This window comes from Bubalus bubalis, chromosome 19 (genome assembly GCF_019923935.1).
Source record: "Bubalus bubalis isolate 160015118507 breed Murrah chromosome 19, NDDB_SH_1, whole genome shotgun sequence".
Lineage (NCBI taxonomy): Eukaryota > Metazoa > Chordata > Mammalia > Artiodactyla > Bovidae > Bubalus > Bubalus bubalis.
This window is the reverse complement of record NC_059175.1, coordinates 66,516,825-66,537,639: the sequence shown is the minus strand read 5'-3', so window position 1 is coordinate 66,537,639 and position 20,815 is coordinate 66,516,825. Positions and strand designations below refer to the sequence as shown.

Sequence of the window (20,815 nt, the reverse complement as noted above, 5' to 3'; positions counted from 1 at the left end):
TTGCATCTTCAATTTCTCTCATCCACGTCTTAACAGTTTTCAATGCACAGAATTTTCATGTAAGGTATCTCACTTTAAGAAACCGTTACTGTCTTTGGTGTCAAGTTACTGAGCTTATTTTCTAAAGAGAAAAACGGTCCTTATCTTTTGAATTGTTAGAAACGACCTACTTCAAAACAACAGAAAAAGGTGGGAAATAAGCAGAGGTACTAAGTCGACTGTGCGCACTGTGAAAGCCGTTGGGGACCTGAGTGTTCACTGTACCGTAATCTTTTTTTAAAATTGACTGCCTTGAAAAGCGGCATCCCCAGCACCCAGAGCTCTGCCTGGCACCCGGCAGGGACTCAGTTAACGGATTAACTGATGCAGCCAGACGGCACTTGCCAGGCGAGCACAGTGCCCCAAGGAGCAGGCTGTCAGTCCCCAGGCTGCTAAGAGGCCCTTCTCGGCCAAGCCAGACTCACTGCGCTGCAGCGTCAACACCGCCCTCTAGAGGATAAAAGGTGACATAGGCAAGTCCTCTCAAGTGCTCTCACGCCCAGCCTTGGACTTCATTAAAGAGCTGGACTTCCCCTGTGGCTCAGATGGTAAAGAATCTGCCTGCAACGCAAGAGACACAGGTTCAATCCCTGGGTCGGGAAGATCCCCTGCAGAAGGGAATGGCCACCCACTCCAGTGTTCTTGCCTGGAGAATATCATGGATGGGGGAGCCTGGCGGGCTGCAGTCACGACCGAGTGACTTTGACTTCACGTCTTCACATTAACATTCCCTCCACCAGCTAAGAAGCTTTTAATTCTAACACTTCCATTTGCTCCAAAATAAGTCTGTTCCTTCTACCACACGAAGTGGAGTACAACTTGAGTCACACACATACATGTTTTCATTAACAATTCTTTATTTAAACTTTCCAAGGATCCCAAACCCCATTTAAAAAGTATTTAATTGCAGAGCATTCCAATCAAAGCACACGAAACCCTCATAACTAGTATCACAACTCACAATAAGCTCTTACTGTGAGATAAAGTTTGTTTTACCCTTTATTACAAAGGCACAGGAAGTCATCTGACACCTCAGATGTTAACCCCACCGCATACTAACGTCACACTCATGTGCAACTCAATACAATTATTAAAGCTGACAGTACAGTCTTCCAATGACCTGGAAATAGTGACAGACTCTCTCTATAAATAACACTTAAAAAGAGGTTCTGGGCCTTAAGACCAATACAGGCATAACAAAGGGGACCTGAAACTTCCTGCCAGGGCAGTTGCATTTCGTGGCAGAGTAAGACTTCTAATGATCCAAGTCTGTTTCTTGCAACAGGCACAGCGGATCAACTTTGCTCAAGATACAAAGTGAGCACTTACTAACAAGCTAAAAAGATACTTTCTGTCAGCTCCACGTGAAGGGAGTCCTGGGATCATTCCGAGACCAGGCCTCCTGTCAGCTCCGTCTTCACAGGCACGTCCTAGATCTGGTCTTCGGGACAACACCGGCGGGGCCCCCGCGGCTCACCGGGGCAGGCCAGCCTCCGCTGGGTCCCCGCCTGAGGAAGCGTTCGGGCCGGCCTCTTGCTCAGCACCGGCCCCGTCTTCCTGCTCCGCGGGGCTGCCGGCACCCGGCCCATCTTCCGGCTCCACGGGGCTGGCCGCACCCGGCCTGTCTTCCGGCTCCATGGGGCTGCCCACACCTGGCCCGTCTTCCGGCTCCGCGGGGCTGGCCGCACCGGGCACCGCAGCAGCGCCCTCTCGCTTCTTTCCCACCGGCACCTCCAGCCCCATCATGCGCAGGTAGTGCAGCCGCTCGTTCCTGGGCACGAAAGTCCGCACGGAGGCCTTGCCGCGCCAGCCGCACAGCACGATGGGGCACTGCAGCGTGTCCGGCTTCCTGCGCACAGAGCGGCTCCCGGTTAGCGGTCCTCGTCTGCTCAAGGCAGCCTCAGAGGCCAGCGCAGACGACCGCAGCCACAGCCACCCCCAAGCCGGTCTGCCGTCCTACGGGCGTCCCTCCTCCCGACTCGAATACCGCCAAGACCCTCAGGCTGGCCAATGTCTCCCTCTACAAACTCGGGGGCGAGCCCCCAGGTCTGCAAACTTCCAGCACTCTCAGCGTGAGCATCTGCAGACACGTGCGCCTTCTCAAGTCTGAAGGCCTATCCCTACGCCTCCCTGCCTACTGATTGACAAGGCACGCAGCCCTGTCCCTCACAGCCCATCCGGACACACGAGCACACCGAGGCCCCCAGAGGCTGGATGACACGGCCCGGAGCTGGGATGGCAGGAGCTCAGGGTCGGGGACCAGGGCACCCGCCCTCCCCACACTCGAGGCTCCTGACAACCCAGTCTGGGTCCCCACCCCTGACAACACAGCGCCGACGCACCGGCCTGTCCTAAGGAGGAGGGCGCTGACGGTCGGTGCCACTTGCGTGCCCCTTACCCAGCACCCTGCCTGTCACTGGGGGCCACATGCACTGCTGTTTCGCTCCTTTCGCAGGAAACTCTGGTCTAGTTTTTGAGCTCCTAAGGCCTCATTAAGTAAACACGTGTCCCAAGCCCACTGGCGACAGGCATCAGTGATGCAGGCGGAGCACGAACCAAACAAGGGTTTAAGTAATAATTAAGAAAAAACAAACAGAAAAAGATGAGAAAGGCCTGAACCAGTAAGAAAAACCACTAAAAGAGAGAGAAATCTATTGGACCTTTCTATTTTTTTAGAACAATTTTAGTTGACTAAAAAAACGATGAGAGAAAAACCTAAGACAATCTCATACTCCAGTTTTCTTCCTTAAAAAAAAAAAAACATCTAATTCCTGAAGCTCTTTTCACCTGTGTACTTCAACTGGTAGAAACCAGTGTATGTGGAACACTGAACCCACATCTTAAAACTGCCTATTTTAAATTTTCTGTGAGCCGCCTAAGTACTAATATCTTAAAACTGACCTGCCCCCTCCACCCCGGGCGGTGCAGAGCCCCCTGAGGCCAGGCCACCGCCCCGCTGGCTCCGCCTCAGGGGCCGGGCCCCCAGCTTCCCTCCCACCACCCAGACTCAGGCCAAGGCCCGCCTCGGGAGGAGCTGCCCAAACCGCTCTCCAGCCCAGGGCCTGTTCTCTCTCCTCCTCGGGAGGCGGCATTTTGTCAGAGGCAGCTGTTGAGTGGGGACCATCTGGGGTGCAGATGCTGACTCGGCCACCCCCCACCCCGCTGAGGGCCCCAGGCTGGCACTCAAGTGCCCTGTCCCGTTTCTGGCAAGTGCGGACCACCCAGAACCAGACCCTCCTGTGAGGGGTGTCACGGAGCGGTGGTCCTGGGGGCCATGGCGGCTGGCACGGCCACCCCCACGGGCAGGGCAACAGTACCAGACACGGCCGGCAGGCGTGGGAGAACGCAGCCTCTCTCAACGGCCCGTCTTCACAATGACCCTTCGCTTTATCCTCCGAACAAACATGCATAGGTGTTTCATAAAGAGTATCATCACGGTGACACCCGGGAACACTGCAGTTCTGAAAGGCTTCTAAGACACAACCCTGCCCTCCCCCACAGAACATGGAGGCTTCGAGGGCGGAGCATCTCACTTACGTGGGGTCCGGCTCGTACTTCAGGACGACGCTGCCCTTGGCTGGAAGAGAAACAGACACCGCTGGTTGAGCCCTCCGGGCCCAGACGCCTCTGCTGCCCTCGTTCATGGGCCCAGAGGAGAGAACCTAGATGCTAGGTCTCAGGGGTCTCGGAGGAGGCCAGAGGCCTTTCTTTAGAAGCCCACCAGGCTGCCCCACACCAGGTACCAAGTGGGGCCGTGGAGACAGTGGAGTCAGAGCACTCAGGGATTCAGCTGCTCTGCAAGGCTCTTTTGGGCGCAGGGAGATGGGGATTAACTGCTTAATTCTCAAAATGCAAGATTAAAAAGATAATTGGTCCACCTCCCAGAAACAGCGGGAAAGAACATATAAAAATTGTCAAAATCATACTGTAATCATCTAAAGGCAGGATTAAAAGGAAAAAAACAAAACTGACTCCAAGCAGTTCCCTTATCCTTGACAACAACCCCCACGGTGAACGTGGCTCCACCCGAGGAGTCGAACGAGGGGAGGCGCCGGGGCCTCAGGGCCGCAGCGTGCCTGCGCGACTTTAATACTGGATCTATACCGTCTCCCTCAAACCGAGCCAGAAATGCGGGTTCAGCGATAAAGAAGGAAGCGAGAACAGAAAGCAAATGCAATTAGAATCCCCGGCGGCCCTATTTTCATTCTGAGCTGAAAACCTCACTAGAGAGATGTAGGGTGGAAGGCTGGGAGACAGGAAAGCCTGGCTGAGCCCGACGCGCCCTGCAGCCCGGGGGGCTGGCCAAGACGCCAAACGAACCACATCCTGTGCTGGCTGCCCTCCTGGGCCTTGGCTTCCTCGCCCACAGATCCCCACCCCATCGGCCGGCCCCACACCTGCACAAGCTGGCCGAGGGGCGGGCCGGGGAGAGCAGGGACTAACCCACCATCGGCGTGCGGGGCCTACCGCCTCCGTCTCTCAGATCCCTCGGCAGGTGGACGCAGGCCCTGAGAACCGAGCCTCAGCGTGCAGAACATGGAGGCGAGAAAGGCCCAGCAGGCGGGAGCGCCGAGCCGCCCCGGGTGAGGACGGGCTGCGTCTCCGCGTCAGGCCGCTTACCCATGTCCTTGACCTGGCTGTAGGCCTCGCTGCTGAGCTTCCTAAAGAACGGGTTTTCCTGGGTTAACAGAACTTGGACGTCTTCTATCGATACGGTGATGATTCTTGAGTTAATAAACGGATATAACGTATATATTCCCTGGGGGATACAGAGAGCCATCACCCTGACGACCAGTGTGAGGCGGTGCCCGGGGTCCAGCCCCTCACCGCGGCCCCTACCCGGGGGTGGGGGGACCCCAGTGACACGGGGGTCGCACAGGCAGACATACCCCCCAGCCCGGGAGAGCTCAGAAACCACGAGAGCTCCCGCTGGAGGCAGAAACCAGGCCGGCTCAGAAACACCCGTCCACGCCCTCACCTCCTGTGCCAACCGGAAAGCACAGTCGAACTCTTCACCGCTGTTATTTCGACACCAGACTTTAATCCCGGTGTTAATGACCTGTGATGGAAAATACAGATGAAACAAATGCATGAAAGTGGAAGTCAGGAAAATCAACAGGAATACTCCCTTCCGTCAGCCCCCGAGGAGACAAAGCTGTCAGCAGCTGCTCAAAGAAAGAAAGAAGTGGCCGCCACGGTCCTCTGACTAAAACAGACACTCTCTCAGCCTGACTGAAATGCTCCAGCGTTCTGCTTTACGTGGCTTATACTAACACTTAGTACATGCGTGTGTACGCGCTCAGTTGCGAAGTCCTGTCCGACTTTTTGAGACGCCATGGACTGTAATCTGCCAGTCTCCTCTGACCATGGATTTCCCAGCCAAGAATACTGGAGTGGGTTGCCATTTCCTTTTCCAGAGGATCTTTCTGACCCAGGGATCAAAGCCATGTCTCCCGCATTGGCAGGCGGATTTTTTTTTTTTTTTACCACTGAGCCACCAGGGAAGCCCAATAATTAGCACTTAAATAAGACACTAAAACTAGGAAACTCTGAGAACACAAGAAATGCATGCGGTCCACGGGCCATCAGGAGCAAGGCTGCCGTCACCCTGGAAACCCTGGTGGGCCCCCGGGAAAGGACAGTGTCCGAGCCCTGTTCTGAGAATATGTGACACCCAGGACCTTCAGACCACATGGAGGTAGGCCGTGTGAAACAAACAGGCGAGAGGGAAATGAGCTGGGAACACAGTAAAGCAAGTAAAACGCAGCCCCTAAAGGCTACCGTTAAGGACACATGAAACCAAGGCCCACAGAGCACCAGGCAGGCCCCTGTGCCCCAAGACACAGACTGCGGGAAGGACGCGGCCAGGCCGCCCGCGCCCACTGGCGGCTCTGAGACCCCGGGCGGGCGGCCCGCGCCCACTGGAGGCTCTGAGACCCCCAGGCGGGCGGCTGGGCCCCGGCCCCTCCAACAAAGCGGGAGCAGCGAGAAAGGACGGCCCTCCGTGGCCGGGACCCCACCTTCATCCTCTCGCTGTTGTTCAGCAGCACGTTTCTCAGCTCCTTGGACACCATGTAGAGCTGCCTCTTCTTTCCTTCCGTGGTACGGGTTAACAGATTCGCCTTTGGGAACGAGGGGTCCAAAGCATAAAACTTCCTGTGAAAGAAACACAGCTGGTTTACGAGAGTTCAGCTCAAACGTGACGCCGGCCTTGTGGCGTCCCGCCCCCTGCACGGTCTAACGTCTCACGCTCATGTGGTTCAGGGCCGGGGGCTCTGCCCTGGACGCCCACTGTCTAACCCTAATGTCCCCCGTTTGGCCTGCACCTCCTGGATCCAGGACCTGCGTTCACAGGCACAGCGTCTCCCCCGAATTCCAACAACACACCTGAGAACACTCCCCCTTCACGGACATTTTAGGAGGGATTTTCACAAACAAAGGCAAAGGACCAGTCATCTACAGGACAGCATATGTGACCACTTTGGTTCACAGACGCTAAATTTAACAGACAAGGAAGAAGTGAACCCGACAGATATCCTGAGCACCTTTCCCCTGTGATCGACCCGGAAACCCCACCCGACCAACCCTCCCTAACCGGCAGCAAGGTGGGGCACCCTGGCCACGGACCCCCACCGAGGGCTTCCCACTCAGGCCCCCAGTCCAAAGTCCCCATCTCTGTCATCTCTGCCTTCAGGGGTCCAGCATTCTCTGATGACTGCTCACCTTAAACTGAAGGGTTTGGTAAACACCCTCTAAAGCTTCAACCAGCTCTCATAGGCAATTAAAAAGGAGCTAAAAGAACAACTATGGTTACATGTGACCACGTGTGCATTTAACCCCACGGTAAACATAAACGAGGAATTATAACAGGACAAACAAATCCTTACTGGATAGGTGGAAACAGCGGGTCGTCTTCGGGAATAAACACAAAGGGATCTTCCTTAAACCCAAACAGCTTCATTTTCTTGGATGGAGGAGGGCTGAGGCGGGTTATGGGATGAGGGCATCCGTCAGCAAGGGGTCGCAGTAGTCCCTCCAGCCCACTCCTCCCCGCAGCCCCACCCCACCCTGCAGGGACGCGGGTCTGTTCCTTGCGGAGGACGGTTCGAGGCGTCCATCCCTTGGGGTTAGCCCTGGGGCCCACACAGCCAGGACCTGCTCGCCCCTGCGAAGCCGCCACTCAGACCCTGCTGAACCCCGAGGGCTGGGCAGATGCTGGGGTGCGAGGGCCACGACGCAGCGGTCCTCACCCGCACACGCCGTCCCTCTTACTCCCACTGTCGTCCACGTTCTCCGCTCTCTCCACTGCTCCTGTGTCGCTGATTCCAGGTGCCAGCTTGCTCTCCAGCTCCGAGGTGTTGGAGGTGCAGCCCGCCATGGGCTCCGCAGGGCTTGGGGGGACGGGGGCCCGCAGCTCCGCCGGCTCACCCTGCAGCTGGACAGGTACATGCTCGTTAACACCCAGACAGCAACCGCCTCTGTCCTGACACAGGAAGAGAAGATTCCAGGGCCACAAAACCCACCCGAACGAATACAGCAATTCACATGCAAAAGACAGACAACAGGATTCTTTAAAAAAGTATTTTAAATCTGCTATTATAAGCAGAATTCATGGGCACAGAGTCTAGTTTTAACTTCCTGTTTCTTAGCGGGGGCCAGCAACACCGGCCTGTCTTCACCCAGAAATTCTTCCGGGCATCTGCTCTGTGCGGTGAGTCACACACTTCCAGACACGCTACACGGGGCCGAGAAGAAAGACAAGGACTCAAAGAGAGGAGAGAGTGGAAACGCTCCAGGGCCCGGGGACCAACTGAAGAAAGATGAAGTGCACCTCCCACGATGGAGGGACCACTTGTCGAAAATGAGCAAAGTGTCTTACTGCCGTTACCTTTTTACGTATACCTTATATAAGATCTTAAGACAATAAAAGACCGCGTGACACACAGCACAGGGACTACTGGTAACAACGCTGCTTATATATTTCAAACTTGCTATGAGAGACCTTAAAAGTTCTCACCTTGAGAAAAAGACACACCACAACCAGGTATATATACACAGAATCACCTTGGTGCGCCCCTGAACTGACACGATGGTCTGTGTCCATTACACCTCAACTTGGTAAACTTCTTTAAAACCATATGTCCTTTCTAACAAGTCACGAGACTGGTAAAAGTGGTCTTTCCCAACCCTTATGAAGTGAGTTTACAAATTAGGTTATGTACTCAGGAAAGTCCAACACATCCGTCAAGTTCACAAAGCTATTAAGCGGACAGGCTGGTAAGGTTCTGTAACGCTGTGCAACACTGCCTCCCAGAAAACGTGGTTTAATTGTAAAAGAAAAAGGCAAACAAAGAACAAACCCCCAAATCCTCTGCCAAGGTTAGCAAGGCTGTGTGTCCTTTCCACCCCGCCCCTCACGTCTGGAAACCGCCTGCTTTCCAGAGCCCCCTCCTGCGCCCCTTGGCCCAGGAAGCTCCTTCTGTTGGGCGCAACGCTGGGAGCTGACCCGGCGCGCTCGCGGTGACAGCAACAGCACTCTGCGCATGCCTCTCCCGCCCGGCTCCAGCGGCGCCCACACTCTGCTTCAACCCGACAGCGGCGTCCCGAAGACCGAGGCCCCCAGTCTTACCACGGGGCCCCAGCAGCGCCACGCTAGGTGGGCTCACGAGTGCTCTGACCAGGTCAAATGTGACCAGTGCAAAGTAAGATGGATCTCAGAGTGCAAAATTCACAGTTTTTAAGTCTCAGAACGAAAGCATACAAACTACTTCATTAGTAACACTGTGACTGCATGAAAATCACATGTAATGTAATCACATGTAATGTAATCACATGTAATGTACGGCAACAGCTGCAAGATGATTCAGTTGCAGACGAGGTCGGCGTTCACATGTTGAGCGCCCGGCTCTGAGCTCCATGCCTCCTCTCCTGACGGGGGGCGAGGGGCTGTGAGAGGCAGGAGCCCCGCCTCCAGGGGACCCTCTCCAGCCTCACGAGCCCCAGGACGACTGCTCGGAAGCGCCGCATCACCTCGCCATGAGTATGTGCCCGCAGGCATCTACCTGGATGAGCCGTACCCTAGAGAATTGTTGGCTTCTGTTTCTCCGAAGGCTATAAGCACCATTGGTCCTCATCTTCCCACACGGACCTGAAGGAATTAGAGCCCCAGTGACCCCAGGCCCCGGTCCACGGCAACGGGAGGCATGCTGATGGACGAGCTATCAAGTCCCACCGCACGCTGACAAAGGGGGGTACCGCGCTTCACACCACAAGCCCGAGTTAAGACTCAAGAGGCTGCCCTCGGGGTTCCCTGGTGGCTAGGGGTAAAGAATCCACCCGCCAGTGCCGGGGACCCGGGCCTGATCCCAGGTTCGGGGAGACCCCACAGGCCTCCGAGCAACTGAGCCCGCAGGCCACGATTACTGAGCCTGCGAGCCACAACTCACGAGCCCATGCACACTTCCTGGAGCCTGTGCTCCTTGACAAGAGAACCTGCTGCAAAGAGACGCCCCCACACCGTGACTAGAGAAAAGCCCTCACGGCAAAGACGGCCCAGCACAGCCAAAAACAAACAAAATTATTTAAAAAAAAAAAAGCAGCAGCCGCCCTCTCCCCACCTCTCTGCCTCACGGCCTCCCTCACACAACCCTGGGGGCGGCTGAGGTTCGTTATGATGGATCAGCCCTGCCCACGTCCACCTGAGGCAGGCCTGGACAGCCTGGCATTGCCCCTCACGGCCAAGGGGAAGGCTGCCGGCCTGTGGCTGGCAGAGCTGTCCCAGCTGAAAACCACCCATGGGAACGCAGGGCTCAGACACCACCAGCAGGGATTCTGACTGAGCCACAGAGCGGTCTTCACGCCTCTTCAAGTTTTGTTAAAGAAGCAAGTTGAAGATGCAGAAGGAAGGTGTGTGTATGTTAAGTCGCTCGGTCATGTCCGACTCTGCAGTCCATGTCTACTCCAAGGACCATAGCACATGCAATTCCCAAACTCCACATTTTCCACTTCCCTTATAAGGTGGCTCAGCTGGTAAAGAATCTGCCTGCAATGTGGGAGAGACCTGGGTTCCATCCCTAAGTTGGGAAGATACCCTGGAGAAGGGAAAGGCCACCCACTCCAGTATTCTTGGGCTTCTCTGTGGCTTAGCTGGTAAAGAATCTGCCTGCAATATGGGAGACTTGAGTTCGATCCCTGGGTTGGGAAAATTCCCTGGAGAAGGGAAAGGCTACCCACTCCAGTATTTTGGCCCGGAGAATTTCATGGATGGTACAGTCCATGGAGTCACAAAGAGTCAGACACAACTGAGCGACTTTAATTAAAAGTTTTAAGAAACTGCTGCTTTTTGGAAAACTCAAAAATGTAAGGACACCATCACCACCACACACACAAGAACACCCAACTGCCCTCCACCCTGCAAACACGCTCTGTGGTCAGCTTCTGCCTCAACTGCACAGAAAGGCCACACAGCACACTCTGCTGTCCTGGAAGACGTTTACCTTTGGGGGACGTTTATTCCATGGCATTGAAGAGTTCTTCACCAACACCGCCACAAAGAACCCTCCAGTGTTCTGATGATGTGGTAATATTCTAAGACTGAAAAAGCACACACATACATAATTTACCCTTTTTAACTGATCCAAAATATAATCTCACAACATAATATATTACTCACACAATACAATACACAACCCTCACCGAGAGAATGGCAGTGTGGCATCCGTAAGGAGTTAATAACACAATGTCTAAAACACCACCATTTATGTTCACACCGGTTTGTTTTTTTAAGTTTACAACACAACTGCTTGCTGCCAGCAGCTGAGAGACACTGAGAACCTTACTTGCTGAAAAGTTCAGGTCCAAGAGTTCAGCCAAGGGCGCAGCACAGCCCATGCAGGCAATGCCCAAGACGCATCTCCCGGGAAACTCACCACCGCTCCAGGTGCATGGCCTGGAGCTTCTCGGGGTCCTTCGGGGGGAACATGGTCGGCCGGATCTGGGTGTGTCTGTTGTGGGGGACATCGTCCCAGGATGCGAACCACTGCCCATCTTTCGTCATCACCTGCAGGGCCAGAGGGTTGGGACTCAATGACCAGCCCATCTGAGAGCAGGGAAAGCCAGAGGAGGGGGTGGGGAAGCTCTCAAGAGATGGCACGTCTCATTTCTCCCCAAAGAGAGGAAGACGGTTTGCAAAGAAAGAAATGACACCATCTTTTATTCCATGAACCAGGACACTAATTCTATGAGGTGGCATTTTCATTTTCCAAGCGGGTTATTTTTTTTTTCTTTTATAAAACAAGCCTCAGACTGTTCCTGGGCTAACACTGAGAAGTGAATTGCTTCCTACTGGAAACAAAGCTTGGAATCCCAGCCAATTAAAAGGAAGAAAGCAAAGCTATACTTATACATGAACAAAGCTGACTTGTGATTGCAGAATAAAGGCAGGAAAACTTCCACTGCCAGAAATATTTGTATAAATGTACCGTTTGTCATTAAACATAATTCTGAAACTGATTCTAAGTTGCATAATCAAATGAACCATTTATTCAAGTTACCCTAGAGTGGATGCTTTAAAATTCTCACGACTCTAAGAGGCCTAGTAAGTTGACCCGCCCTTTTGAGCCAGAGTCCTGGTGGGAGACTACCTTCCACTGCGAGAGCCCAGGCACCCACTTCAGTCCTGGCAACTCTGAGGACACGTCGGCGAGCTCCAAAGCACCTGCGGGTCAACAGCAAAACAAAAACTCCCGTTATCCCAGTGAAAGGAACAGCTGTAAAAGATCGCACACTGTAAGATCCTGTTTACAGAGACTGTCCCAGGAGGCCAGACCCACCCAGACACAGCAGATCAGAGACTTCTGGGGTGGGTCAGGGACTGACCGTAAATGAGCTCTTCTCCACAGTGTAGTATCAAGAGTCACTCAAGACCACGGAACTGCACACTTAGAGCAAGTGCCGCCACGTGGGTAAAGGGCAGCACAGGACCTGCTGCAGGAAGCAGCTGCAGAGTCCACGCTGCGCCCGAGATGTGGCCGCGGCAGGCGGCCTAGAAACGCACACAGGGCTGGACCCCGCGCTCGGCCGGTTCCTGGTCTCCAGTCACACCAAGGAATGATCTGCGTCTACATGACTTTATCTCGAACAAACATACCGATCCAAAAAGCAACACGATGAAACTGTGGACATTTTTAAACATTCAGCTTCAGGTCCAAGCTGGTTTTCTAAAACGGCCATCAGGACGACAGCCCCCTTCTAAAGCGGTGTTCATAGGAGCGCCATTACAAGAAGCTCTACTCTGGGGCCGTTACAGGAAACCTCTCAGATGAACTACCCACCACAACGCACGGACAGATCCATGGACAGCCTCACAAAAAGGAAAATCCAACACAGCTCCGTGGAAGCTGTGAAAAATGCAGGGCTCATGAAAACAAAGCAGAAGAATCCCCAAGGCGGGGGTCCAACAGTGAGAAACCTTCGACAAAAGCGTCACGCTGGCCGCCACAGTACATCCAAATATTCCGGCTTCTAAATGCGAACACCAGGTAACAGTGCAAACACGGAAACTGGTTTTCTCAATCCAGCGCGCTGCCTGGGCTCAGCGGTGACTCTCTGCTAGCATCTGGGTCAGAAGCGAGCACTGACCGAATGCCTACTGGCCACCTGTCCCCCCTGCTGGGTCTGAGGATGTTCAGGTGGGGGCCCCACCCCTGCAGTTAAGATCCCCAGCAAATGCAGAGGACAAGACCCGGCAAGAGTCACTGTCTGATGAAGCCACGTCTACACACGCCTCTGATGGAGCACGGGAATGAGACGCCCACGATGTGGGCTGGAGCAGCCACGCACAGAGACAGCGGTGACAGCAGAACGCAGACGGAAGGCCCGCCCGCCCGGAGAGGGTGCTCAGGGGACAGGGCCCTCGCCTACTGTCAAACTGCATCTCCCGCGACCTTCCTCGTCACAGGCCTTCTGAAACACAGCATCACCAATAGTGCGGAGCTTTTCCATACGGAAAACATGACACAGAAATCAAGTCCCAGATAAGAGTAGCGAAACAAAATACGACACAGGAAATTCAAACTGAAAGGACCGCAAAGGTGAGAACAGGAGGGCCGACCTCACAGCACAGGCCTTTCAGCCACTGAGAAGAATGTAACAGAAGCTGAGACAGTCGTGGACACCATCTCAGGAAATGCACACCAGTTTTAGGATCTACATTTCAACCTGTTTCATACGCAAATAGCATTCTATTCAGGAGATGTAATTAGTTTTAAATTTCCCACTATTTGCTTTAAGGAGAATTTGATGGAAAAGGTTAACATTTCAGCAAAAACATAATAGGAGAAATATTTGACATGAAAACATGAAACGTTATGTCTGGTCCCTCAGCGTAAAACCGTGTGGTAAGACCTCCCTCCCATTGGGATGGTTAATATTCAAGAAAGCAGAAAATGGCGAGTGCTAGTGAGGATGCAGAGGAACTGGAAAACCCGTGCACTGTTGGTAGAGACATAAAATGGTGCGGCTGCTGTGGAAAAAGCATTGTGGGTCCTCAACAAATAAACACAGGATCACCACAGGCTGCAGCAACTTCACTCTCGTATACACCCAAAAGAACTGAGAGCGGGGTCTTTCAAGAGTCGCTGGTACAGCCAGGTGCAAAGCAGCGTTATTCACAGCAACTAAAATGTGGAAGCGACCCAAGCATCCACCGACAGATCAATGGATGAACAAAGTACGGTCTAAACATACAGTGAATATCTTCAGCCTTAAAAACGAGGGAAATTCTGAGAGTATATCATCTAACGTGAATAAACCTTGGGGACATGATCCTAAATAAGCCGGTCAGTCACACAAAAAAATGCTGCATGATTCCGCTCAGAGGCGATACCTAGAGCAGTCACACAGAGAGACAGAAAATACAGCAGGGAGGGCAGGGGCAGGGGGATATGGGGGAGCTGCTCAAAGGGCCTAGAAGTTCATTTGCAAGATCAAGAGCTCGGGAGCCTGGCTACACAAGAGTGAACGCAGTTACGCTGGTGAACTGCATGTTTTAAATTAACTGTATAATTTCAAATTACGTGTGTTTTACCACAGTTAAAACTTTTAAAAAAATGCAACGGTGTGGTAAAGGATCTGATACCACCTTTCAAACTTATAGAAAGAAAACAGGCAAAACTCATTTCTCATGAAAAATGACAAATTCATTATAGAAGCATGTCTGTAATCAGGGCTACCTCATTCTGAGGATTCCCAAGTGGCGCTAGTGGCAAAGACCCTGCCCGTCAATGCCGGAGACATAAGAGAGGTGGGCCTGTCTGGGAAGTTCCCTGGGAGGAGGGCACTGCAACCCACTCCAGTATTCGTGCCTGGAGAATCCCATGGACAGAGAAGCCTGGACGGCTACAGTCCATAGGCTTGAAAAGAGTTGGACCCAACTGAAGCGACTTGACAAGCACGCATACACCTCATTGTAGGGTTTATGGACTAATCATACAAGCTAATGTCCGTGAACAAAGTTAGAAAAAGTCTACAGGAAAACACACCACAGCAATAAAGGTTCTGAAATACATTTTCTTAAAGATCCGTCACGCACTTACCTTCACTCTTTTCCAGTAGAGACGCTATGACGGCTTCATCCTCGATGGGATTCAGCGAACACGTAGAGTACACCATCCTGCCCCCCTCCACTAGCTGCTCAGCACCCCGTGTTGCGATCCGCAGCTGTAAACTAAGGGCCAGATACCAGGTCACTTTACGCCAAGCACAACCACACGGCGCACACATCGCAGGCCCTACGAGAGCGGGTCTTCATTAGTTCAGGACAGACTTGGTGGCTCAGACGCTAAAGCGTCTGCCTACAATGCGGGAGACCCGGGTTCGATCCCTGGGTTGGGACGATCCCCTGGAGAAGAAAATGGCAACCCACTCCAGTATTCTTGCCTAGAAAATCCCATGGACAGAGGAGCCTGGTTGGCTACTCTCCATGGGGTCGCAAAGAGTGGGACACAACTGAGCGACTTCACTATGACAGACCTACAACAAAATACAAAACACTCTCTGTAAAATGAACAATGCTCATTATTATACCTTAAAAGGTTCTAAACGAAGGCAGTGTAAGCCTATTTAAGGTGCTTCGTGCTGATTAAAAACAAGAGTCCCCAAGCCCTGCATTGTCCCTCCTCCCCTTGCCACTGGTGACCACCAGTCTGCTCCCCACATCTGTGAGCCTGATTTCCACCTGTGACAGTCACTAGCTTGCTGTATTTTTTAGATTCCACATGTAAGTGGCATCAGGTGGCACTTTATCTGTCTGGCTTACTTCACCTCGTATGATCATCGCTAAGTCCATCCACGTTGCTACAAATGGCACTATTTCATTATTTTTAACACATCCCAATATAGTTCCGAGGTAAAATTATGGAGAGAATTTGGGAAACCAACTGAATTATTACAAAACTTTCCCTTTTCAAAATGACAATGAAATTAATAAAACCGGGAGGTTGAGGGGACAGAAGATACCAGGAACGTATCTGTAGAAATCCTTCATCTCCCATGTGGGGAGCAACCGATACCCATAAACCCAGAATGTGCCACTCACAAAAATAGTGTGTCCAATCTTTTACAAGACTTTCCTTTTGTTCATAAGGCTCTTCATAGAAGAAATACCTTTTTGAATATCAGGATTTTCAATGTAACTCCATTTAAAAAAAAAATTTTTCAACATAACTCCATTTTATGTTCCTCTGTGAAAGTAAATCCCATCTTCTAAGTCTATGTGACACGCTTCATTTAAAAGTGAATTCTGTGCACTCGCTCATTTTCACTTGAGTTCTGGCTGTGCTAGGCCTCTGTTGCAGAGCACAGGCTCTGCGCGAGGCCTCCAGCAGCTGCGGCGCACAGGCTCAGCTGCCCCAACAAACCCACGTCCCCGTGTGGGCAGGCAGATTCTTCATCACTGGGCCACCAGGGAGGTCCAATGCGATGCGATTAATACACTTAACCTACATCCGGTGTGTATACGTGTATGCAGATGGTATCCTCTAAGTGTTGACTATGACTATTTTAGGTGACCTCTGTAATCCTGATACTAATCTATATTGTCTAAATCTATTACTTAACTATTCTGATAATTGAAAAACAAAGTATCTGTAAACAGTGTTGATACTAACCTATATTATCTAAATTTATTACTTAACTATATCAATTCAATGCTTCACATGAAACAGGAATTTAGGTTTAGAATACACCAACTGCTAATAGAAAGAAAAATCATGTATTTGTATGGTCTTTTTAATAGTGAAATTTTCCTAATATATTGAATTCAGTTGTTAGCTTTATGCTTTGCTTGTCCACATGTTGGGAAAGGTTAACAGAACAGTAACAACATTGCTTATGAAAGTGAAAGTGAAGTTTCTCAGTCGTGTCCGACTCTTTGCGACCCCATGGACTGTAGCCTACCAGGCTCCTCTGTCCATGGGATTCTCCAGGCAAGGGTTCTGGAGTGGGTTGCCATTTCCTTCTCCAGGGGATCCTCCCAACCCAGGAACAGACTGGGGACAGCAGGCCAGTCATGAATGCCGACTAGAAAGAGTTGTCTCCAAGGCCCCTTAGGGCAACCTGTGCAGGGAACAGGTGCGTACCCTCCCAAGGAGGCTGCCGTCTGCAGCCACTGCACACTGGGCTCCCACGGGGAAACGGGCACAGTCGGCTTAACTGGCTGCAACGCTGCTTATAGATACTTTTTTTTACTTTCATTATTTTTTCTGCACCAGTGGATTTTGGTTTTTTCTCAATTATCAGCATATTTAAGTAATAAATTTGGATAATGTAGATAAGTATCAACATTGTTTACAGATACTTTTTTTTAACTTTAATATTTTTTTTCTGTACCAGTGAATTTTGCTTCCCACCTCCGCCCAATTATCACAGTAGTTAAGCAATATATTTAGATAATATGGATTAGTATCAGGATTACAAAAATATTCATTAGGATACTCTAGATCAGGGCTTCACAGGTGGTGGTTCAATGGTACAGATCCGCCTGTCAATGAAGGAGACTCAGGTTTGATCCCTGGGTGGGGAAGATATCCCAGGGAAGGAAATGGCAACCCATTCCAGTATTCTTGCCTGGAAAAACCCCATGGACAGAGGAGCCCAGTGGCCTGTAGTCCACAGAGTTGCAAAGAGCTGGACACAACTGAGCAACTGAGCACACACGCGTGCACACTCTAGGTCACCCACAGTTCTGCATCTGTGATTCTGATGTTAAATGAAATAAAAAACCAAAGCTCTGTAGATAGTACAATTTAAAAAATTCCTATGCACAGGGAAACACTACAATACACGATGAATTATAAAAATATATCTGAGTTATAAGATTGCCTTTTTCCTTTCAGTTTTAAGAACTTTTCAAAAAATTTTTTAAAGATAGCCATAAATATTTCTGAGATCAGATGTTAAAAGGTAAAATAATTCAACACAAAGAACTGAAAACAGAGAGGAGAAAGATTAGTAAGAAACGGTCTTTTCATGGACAACATGTTTAGAAAATAAAAGGCATTTTTGATACATGCGTACCTGAAATGTATACAATTTCGTGTCCTACTCTTAAAAGGTTTCAGAACCAACTCCTGACAAATATGCAGACTCAAGAAGGCAGCTCCGAGGCTTGCGTCAGCCAGCTGAAGCTCTGCATGCTCAGGGATTCGATCGTAAGCCTTCACTCACCTCCTAGTCGCCCAGGGCCACCAGGTAGGTACAGCTGACTTACCCATGCAGCTGCAGGCTGTTCAAAGTGCTCCACTTCTTCCAGACATCAATGTTTTTTCTCATTGTGCCATCTCCACTGCAAAGAAAGACATTTAAGAACTTAAAACTCTGTACCAGAGGATGACTGGAGCGTAATAATCCAAGCTAAAGGGTATTATGAGTACCACTTAGAAAACAATCTAATTCTCACAAGCCCCAATAAACTTCCTATTTCTCTTTGGAGGACACTCTAATGCATTAAACTTTCTAATTATATTTCAATTTTAATTCAACAAGGAAATAAAAGATATGAGTAGGAAACCTCGCTCAACAAAGAGACAGTAATTTGCTTCCATTTAAGAGAAATACCAGCAAAACACTATCTCCAGACCTAGGAAAGAACTCTGAACACAGATAACAATCTGATCCTGCTACTTAGAAACTTGCTGATGAACAGCAGCATTTTAATCAGAATTACATGAATAATGATAAACTTATAAAGGACTTCCTCAGCAAATTCAGTAAGCCAATTTAATTTCTTTACCACGAGTGTTCTCTGTATCAATTAAACATTTTAAAAATTTCTACTCCTATTTAACAGAAATCATTTCCATGTAAATTTCATAATACAGTTGATCAATTAAGTCTTTTTGTCCGGGTCTAATTTTGAACCCCAGATTTTTTGGAGGAATTCCTGTGTCCGCTGGCTTTCCCTGTAAAATGTAATTTTCACTGTGGTCTAGTCACAGGTCCTTGAGGTGAAGGCTCTGCAGGGTGGAAATGTCCTGTAAGATACAATGGCTTTCAAATGACATCCCCTGCTTGTACTGTGGGGACTAAAATTATGACTGCCGCAGCTTACAACTCAGAGGTCACATCATGGTCACAGTGTTGTATCTCTGATCACAAGAACACAGGGAGCACAACCCAGCGCTCTGTGACCACCTAGAGGGGTGGGAGACGGAGGGAGGGGAGAGATGTACACCCGCTGAAGCTGAGTCACGGGAATGTATGGCAGAGGCCAGCACAATGTGGTAAAGCAATTATCCTCCAATTCAAAAAAAGAGAGAGGATAAAAAACCACAGGAGTGGGAAAACATCTAATCCAAAAGAAAACTAAAAACCTGCAATCTGAGATAAAAAAAAAAAAAAAACGAATGCAGCTCATGACCTATTTCAACTTTTCTGAAGGAGAATTCTTCCGGGCGTTTGGCACACAGTAATGCCGCCACTGAGCTCTGCCACCAGCAGTAAAACTACCATTTGTTTAAACAAGACAGGACTTGGTAACAGTGCATCCCACTTAAACGCTGCGTTTAGAGCTAACAAAGCACGATGGCGGGTTCTGTAGAACAGTCTGGCCAAGTCACGTGCTCCGAGAGACACGTTTGACGTCCTCACCTATGGCACTGTCTCCGGGAACTTAGCCACTTTAGTTTTACTCTTTCCTTCTTGGAAAAACTCAGCAATTCAGCTATACCTTGAAATTCTTTTATCAGTAAACTCTACAAAAATCTAACATAATAAATATCAAAGAAAGATACGTGTACAAATGCATGAGTTCGCCAACCTTCACGGAACCCCTGGATGTCCTACTCAGGATTCACCGGGTGTTAACACCGATTATTACGCTGTGACGCTGTATCTACACTCACCGCAAGCAGGCGCTGAATGAACACTCACACCCCACTCCCGGCAGTGCCCGCAACAAGGCTCTATGTGGTATCACTGCTCTCTGCTATCGTCTTCACGTTCCCTTTCAAGACCATTAAAACCGCCCCTCTCTGATCTCCTTCAGTTTATCACTAAAACTGTTTCTGTTTGCTGATTTAGGCTCACACTGCCTCTCTCTTCAAACCAGCTGTGACCGATTCACTACCCACGTGCAACTTCACTTTAGACTCTGACTTGCTTTCTCGTGGGGACGCTGGGCTTCCCGGCCTCCTGACGGTACCTGCAAGGGACGTCACAGAGGATGCGGTCGTAGAAGAGGACTTCCTTCCTGCCGTTGACGTCCACCTGCAGGCGCGGGATGCAGGACGCGTCGTGGTTGACCACCATGATGCAGGGGCTGCCCAGCCGCTTGGCCTGGTGCACCAGCAGGTAGCAGCGCTTGTTGTCCACGTCGTTGGCGATGACAAAGCCCTCTGCGAGCGCAAAGGGCGGCGTCGGGTTAAAGGCAGCAGACAGGGAGCAGTGCTCGCCCCCAGGCCGGCAGGTGAGACCAGCAACCCAGCCTCAGACTTGCCGGAACTGGGGCCGCGGTCCAGGAGAAGGAAGCAGGCGGCTTGGCAGGGGTTTCAAGTCCCTTAAAATGTCAAATCTTCAAAATTCATCTCGCCAACAGTTCCTCACTTTGGACGGCTTATTCTGCCCAAACTAGCTTTTCTACCATTGACTATTAACAAAAAAAGGGCGAGCGAGGAGAGAAAGATGTGGAAACTAAGAGAGTCTCCTGACAAGTGTTTAAAATAGGCCACACATGCTGGGGCTCCACTACAGACCCTGAGAGTCAGCTCCCAGAGTGAGGTGAGGACTAAGGCTCCTGAGGGTCCACTTGCCGAGGAGGCTCGGACCTTTGCCATCGACCTAATGTCCTCCAAGTTCAAGACGGAAGCCTCGTTTCCTATGTGGAGCCTGGAAACGTCACATAATTCACCTACCAGACGCTGGTGGGATTTGAACCTGGGGAGTCTGACAGTGGCTCTAAACGACATCCTCCCGCCTCTCACACAGGTACCAACTGTCAGAAGAGAACCAAAACCCCAATGTGGGACGGGGACTCCCGAAAATTCAAACTGAAATCAACCTACTGGGGCCCCCCTTGGGGTCTGGTGGTTAAGACTCTGCCTCACCATGCAGGGAACGTGGGTCCAAACCCTGGTGGGAAACCTGAGATCCCACACGCTGGGGCTCAACTCCTGGGCCTAGCACCACGGCGAGGGCAGGCTCGCCGTGATGAGAGATCCCGCGTGATGTAACCAGGGTGCGAAGCAGCCAGAGATTTTCACCAGGCAGATTAAAAAAAAAA

At 50.8% G+C, this 20,815-nt stretch overlaps 1 protein-coding gene and 1 non-coding gene across 2 annotated transcripts in view; both read right to left on the bottom strand.

Moving 5' to 3' along the window:
* Nucleotides 1-876: 876 nt before the first annotated feature.
* NSUN2 (NOP2/Sun RNA methyltransferase 2) overlaps nucleotides 877-20,815 on the bottom strand; it is a 32,453-nt gene continuing 12,514 nt past the window's right edge. Inside the window, exons 7-19 of the mRNA XM_006047712.4 lie at nucleotides 19,739-19,931; nucleotides 17,807-17,881; nucleotides 14,634-14,764; nucleotides 11,682-11,755; nucleotides 10,968-11,098; nucleotides 10,536-10,632; nucleotides 7,290-7,474; nucleotides 6,927-7,019; nucleotides 6,060-6,195; nucleotides 5,018-5,098; nucleotides 4,660-4,798; nucleotides 3,577-3,616; nucleotides 877-1,888 (exon numbers count right to left, since the gene is read on the bottom strand). Coding sequence (XP_006047774.3) covers nucleotides 1,513-1,888; nucleotides 3,577-3,616; nucleotides 4,660-4,798; nucleotides 5,018-5,098; nucleotides 6,060-6,195; nucleotides 6,927-7,019; nucleotides 7,290-7,474; nucleotides 10,536-10,632; nucleotides 10,968-11,098; nucleotides 11,682-11,755; nucleotides 14,634-14,764; nucleotides 17,807-17,881; nucleotides 19,739-19,931 — 1,751 coding nt within the window. The 3' untranslated portion in view covers nucleotides 877-1,512. The remainder of the gene's footprint in view (nucleotides 1,889-3,576; nucleotides 3,617-4,659; nucleotides 4,799-5,017; nucleotides 5,099-6,059; nucleotides 6,196-6,926; nucleotides 7,020-7,289; nucleotides 7,475-10,535; nucleotides 10,633-10,967; nucleotides 11,099-11,681; nucleotides 11,756-14,633; nucleotides 14,765-17,806; nucleotides 17,882-19,738; nucleotides 19,932-20,815) is intronic.
* LOC112580743 lies at nucleotides 16,626-16,759 on the bottom strand. Its single transcript, XR_003105079.2, has one exon. It is a non-coding gene; the product is annotated as a small nucleolar RNA SNORA70 (small nucleolar RNA).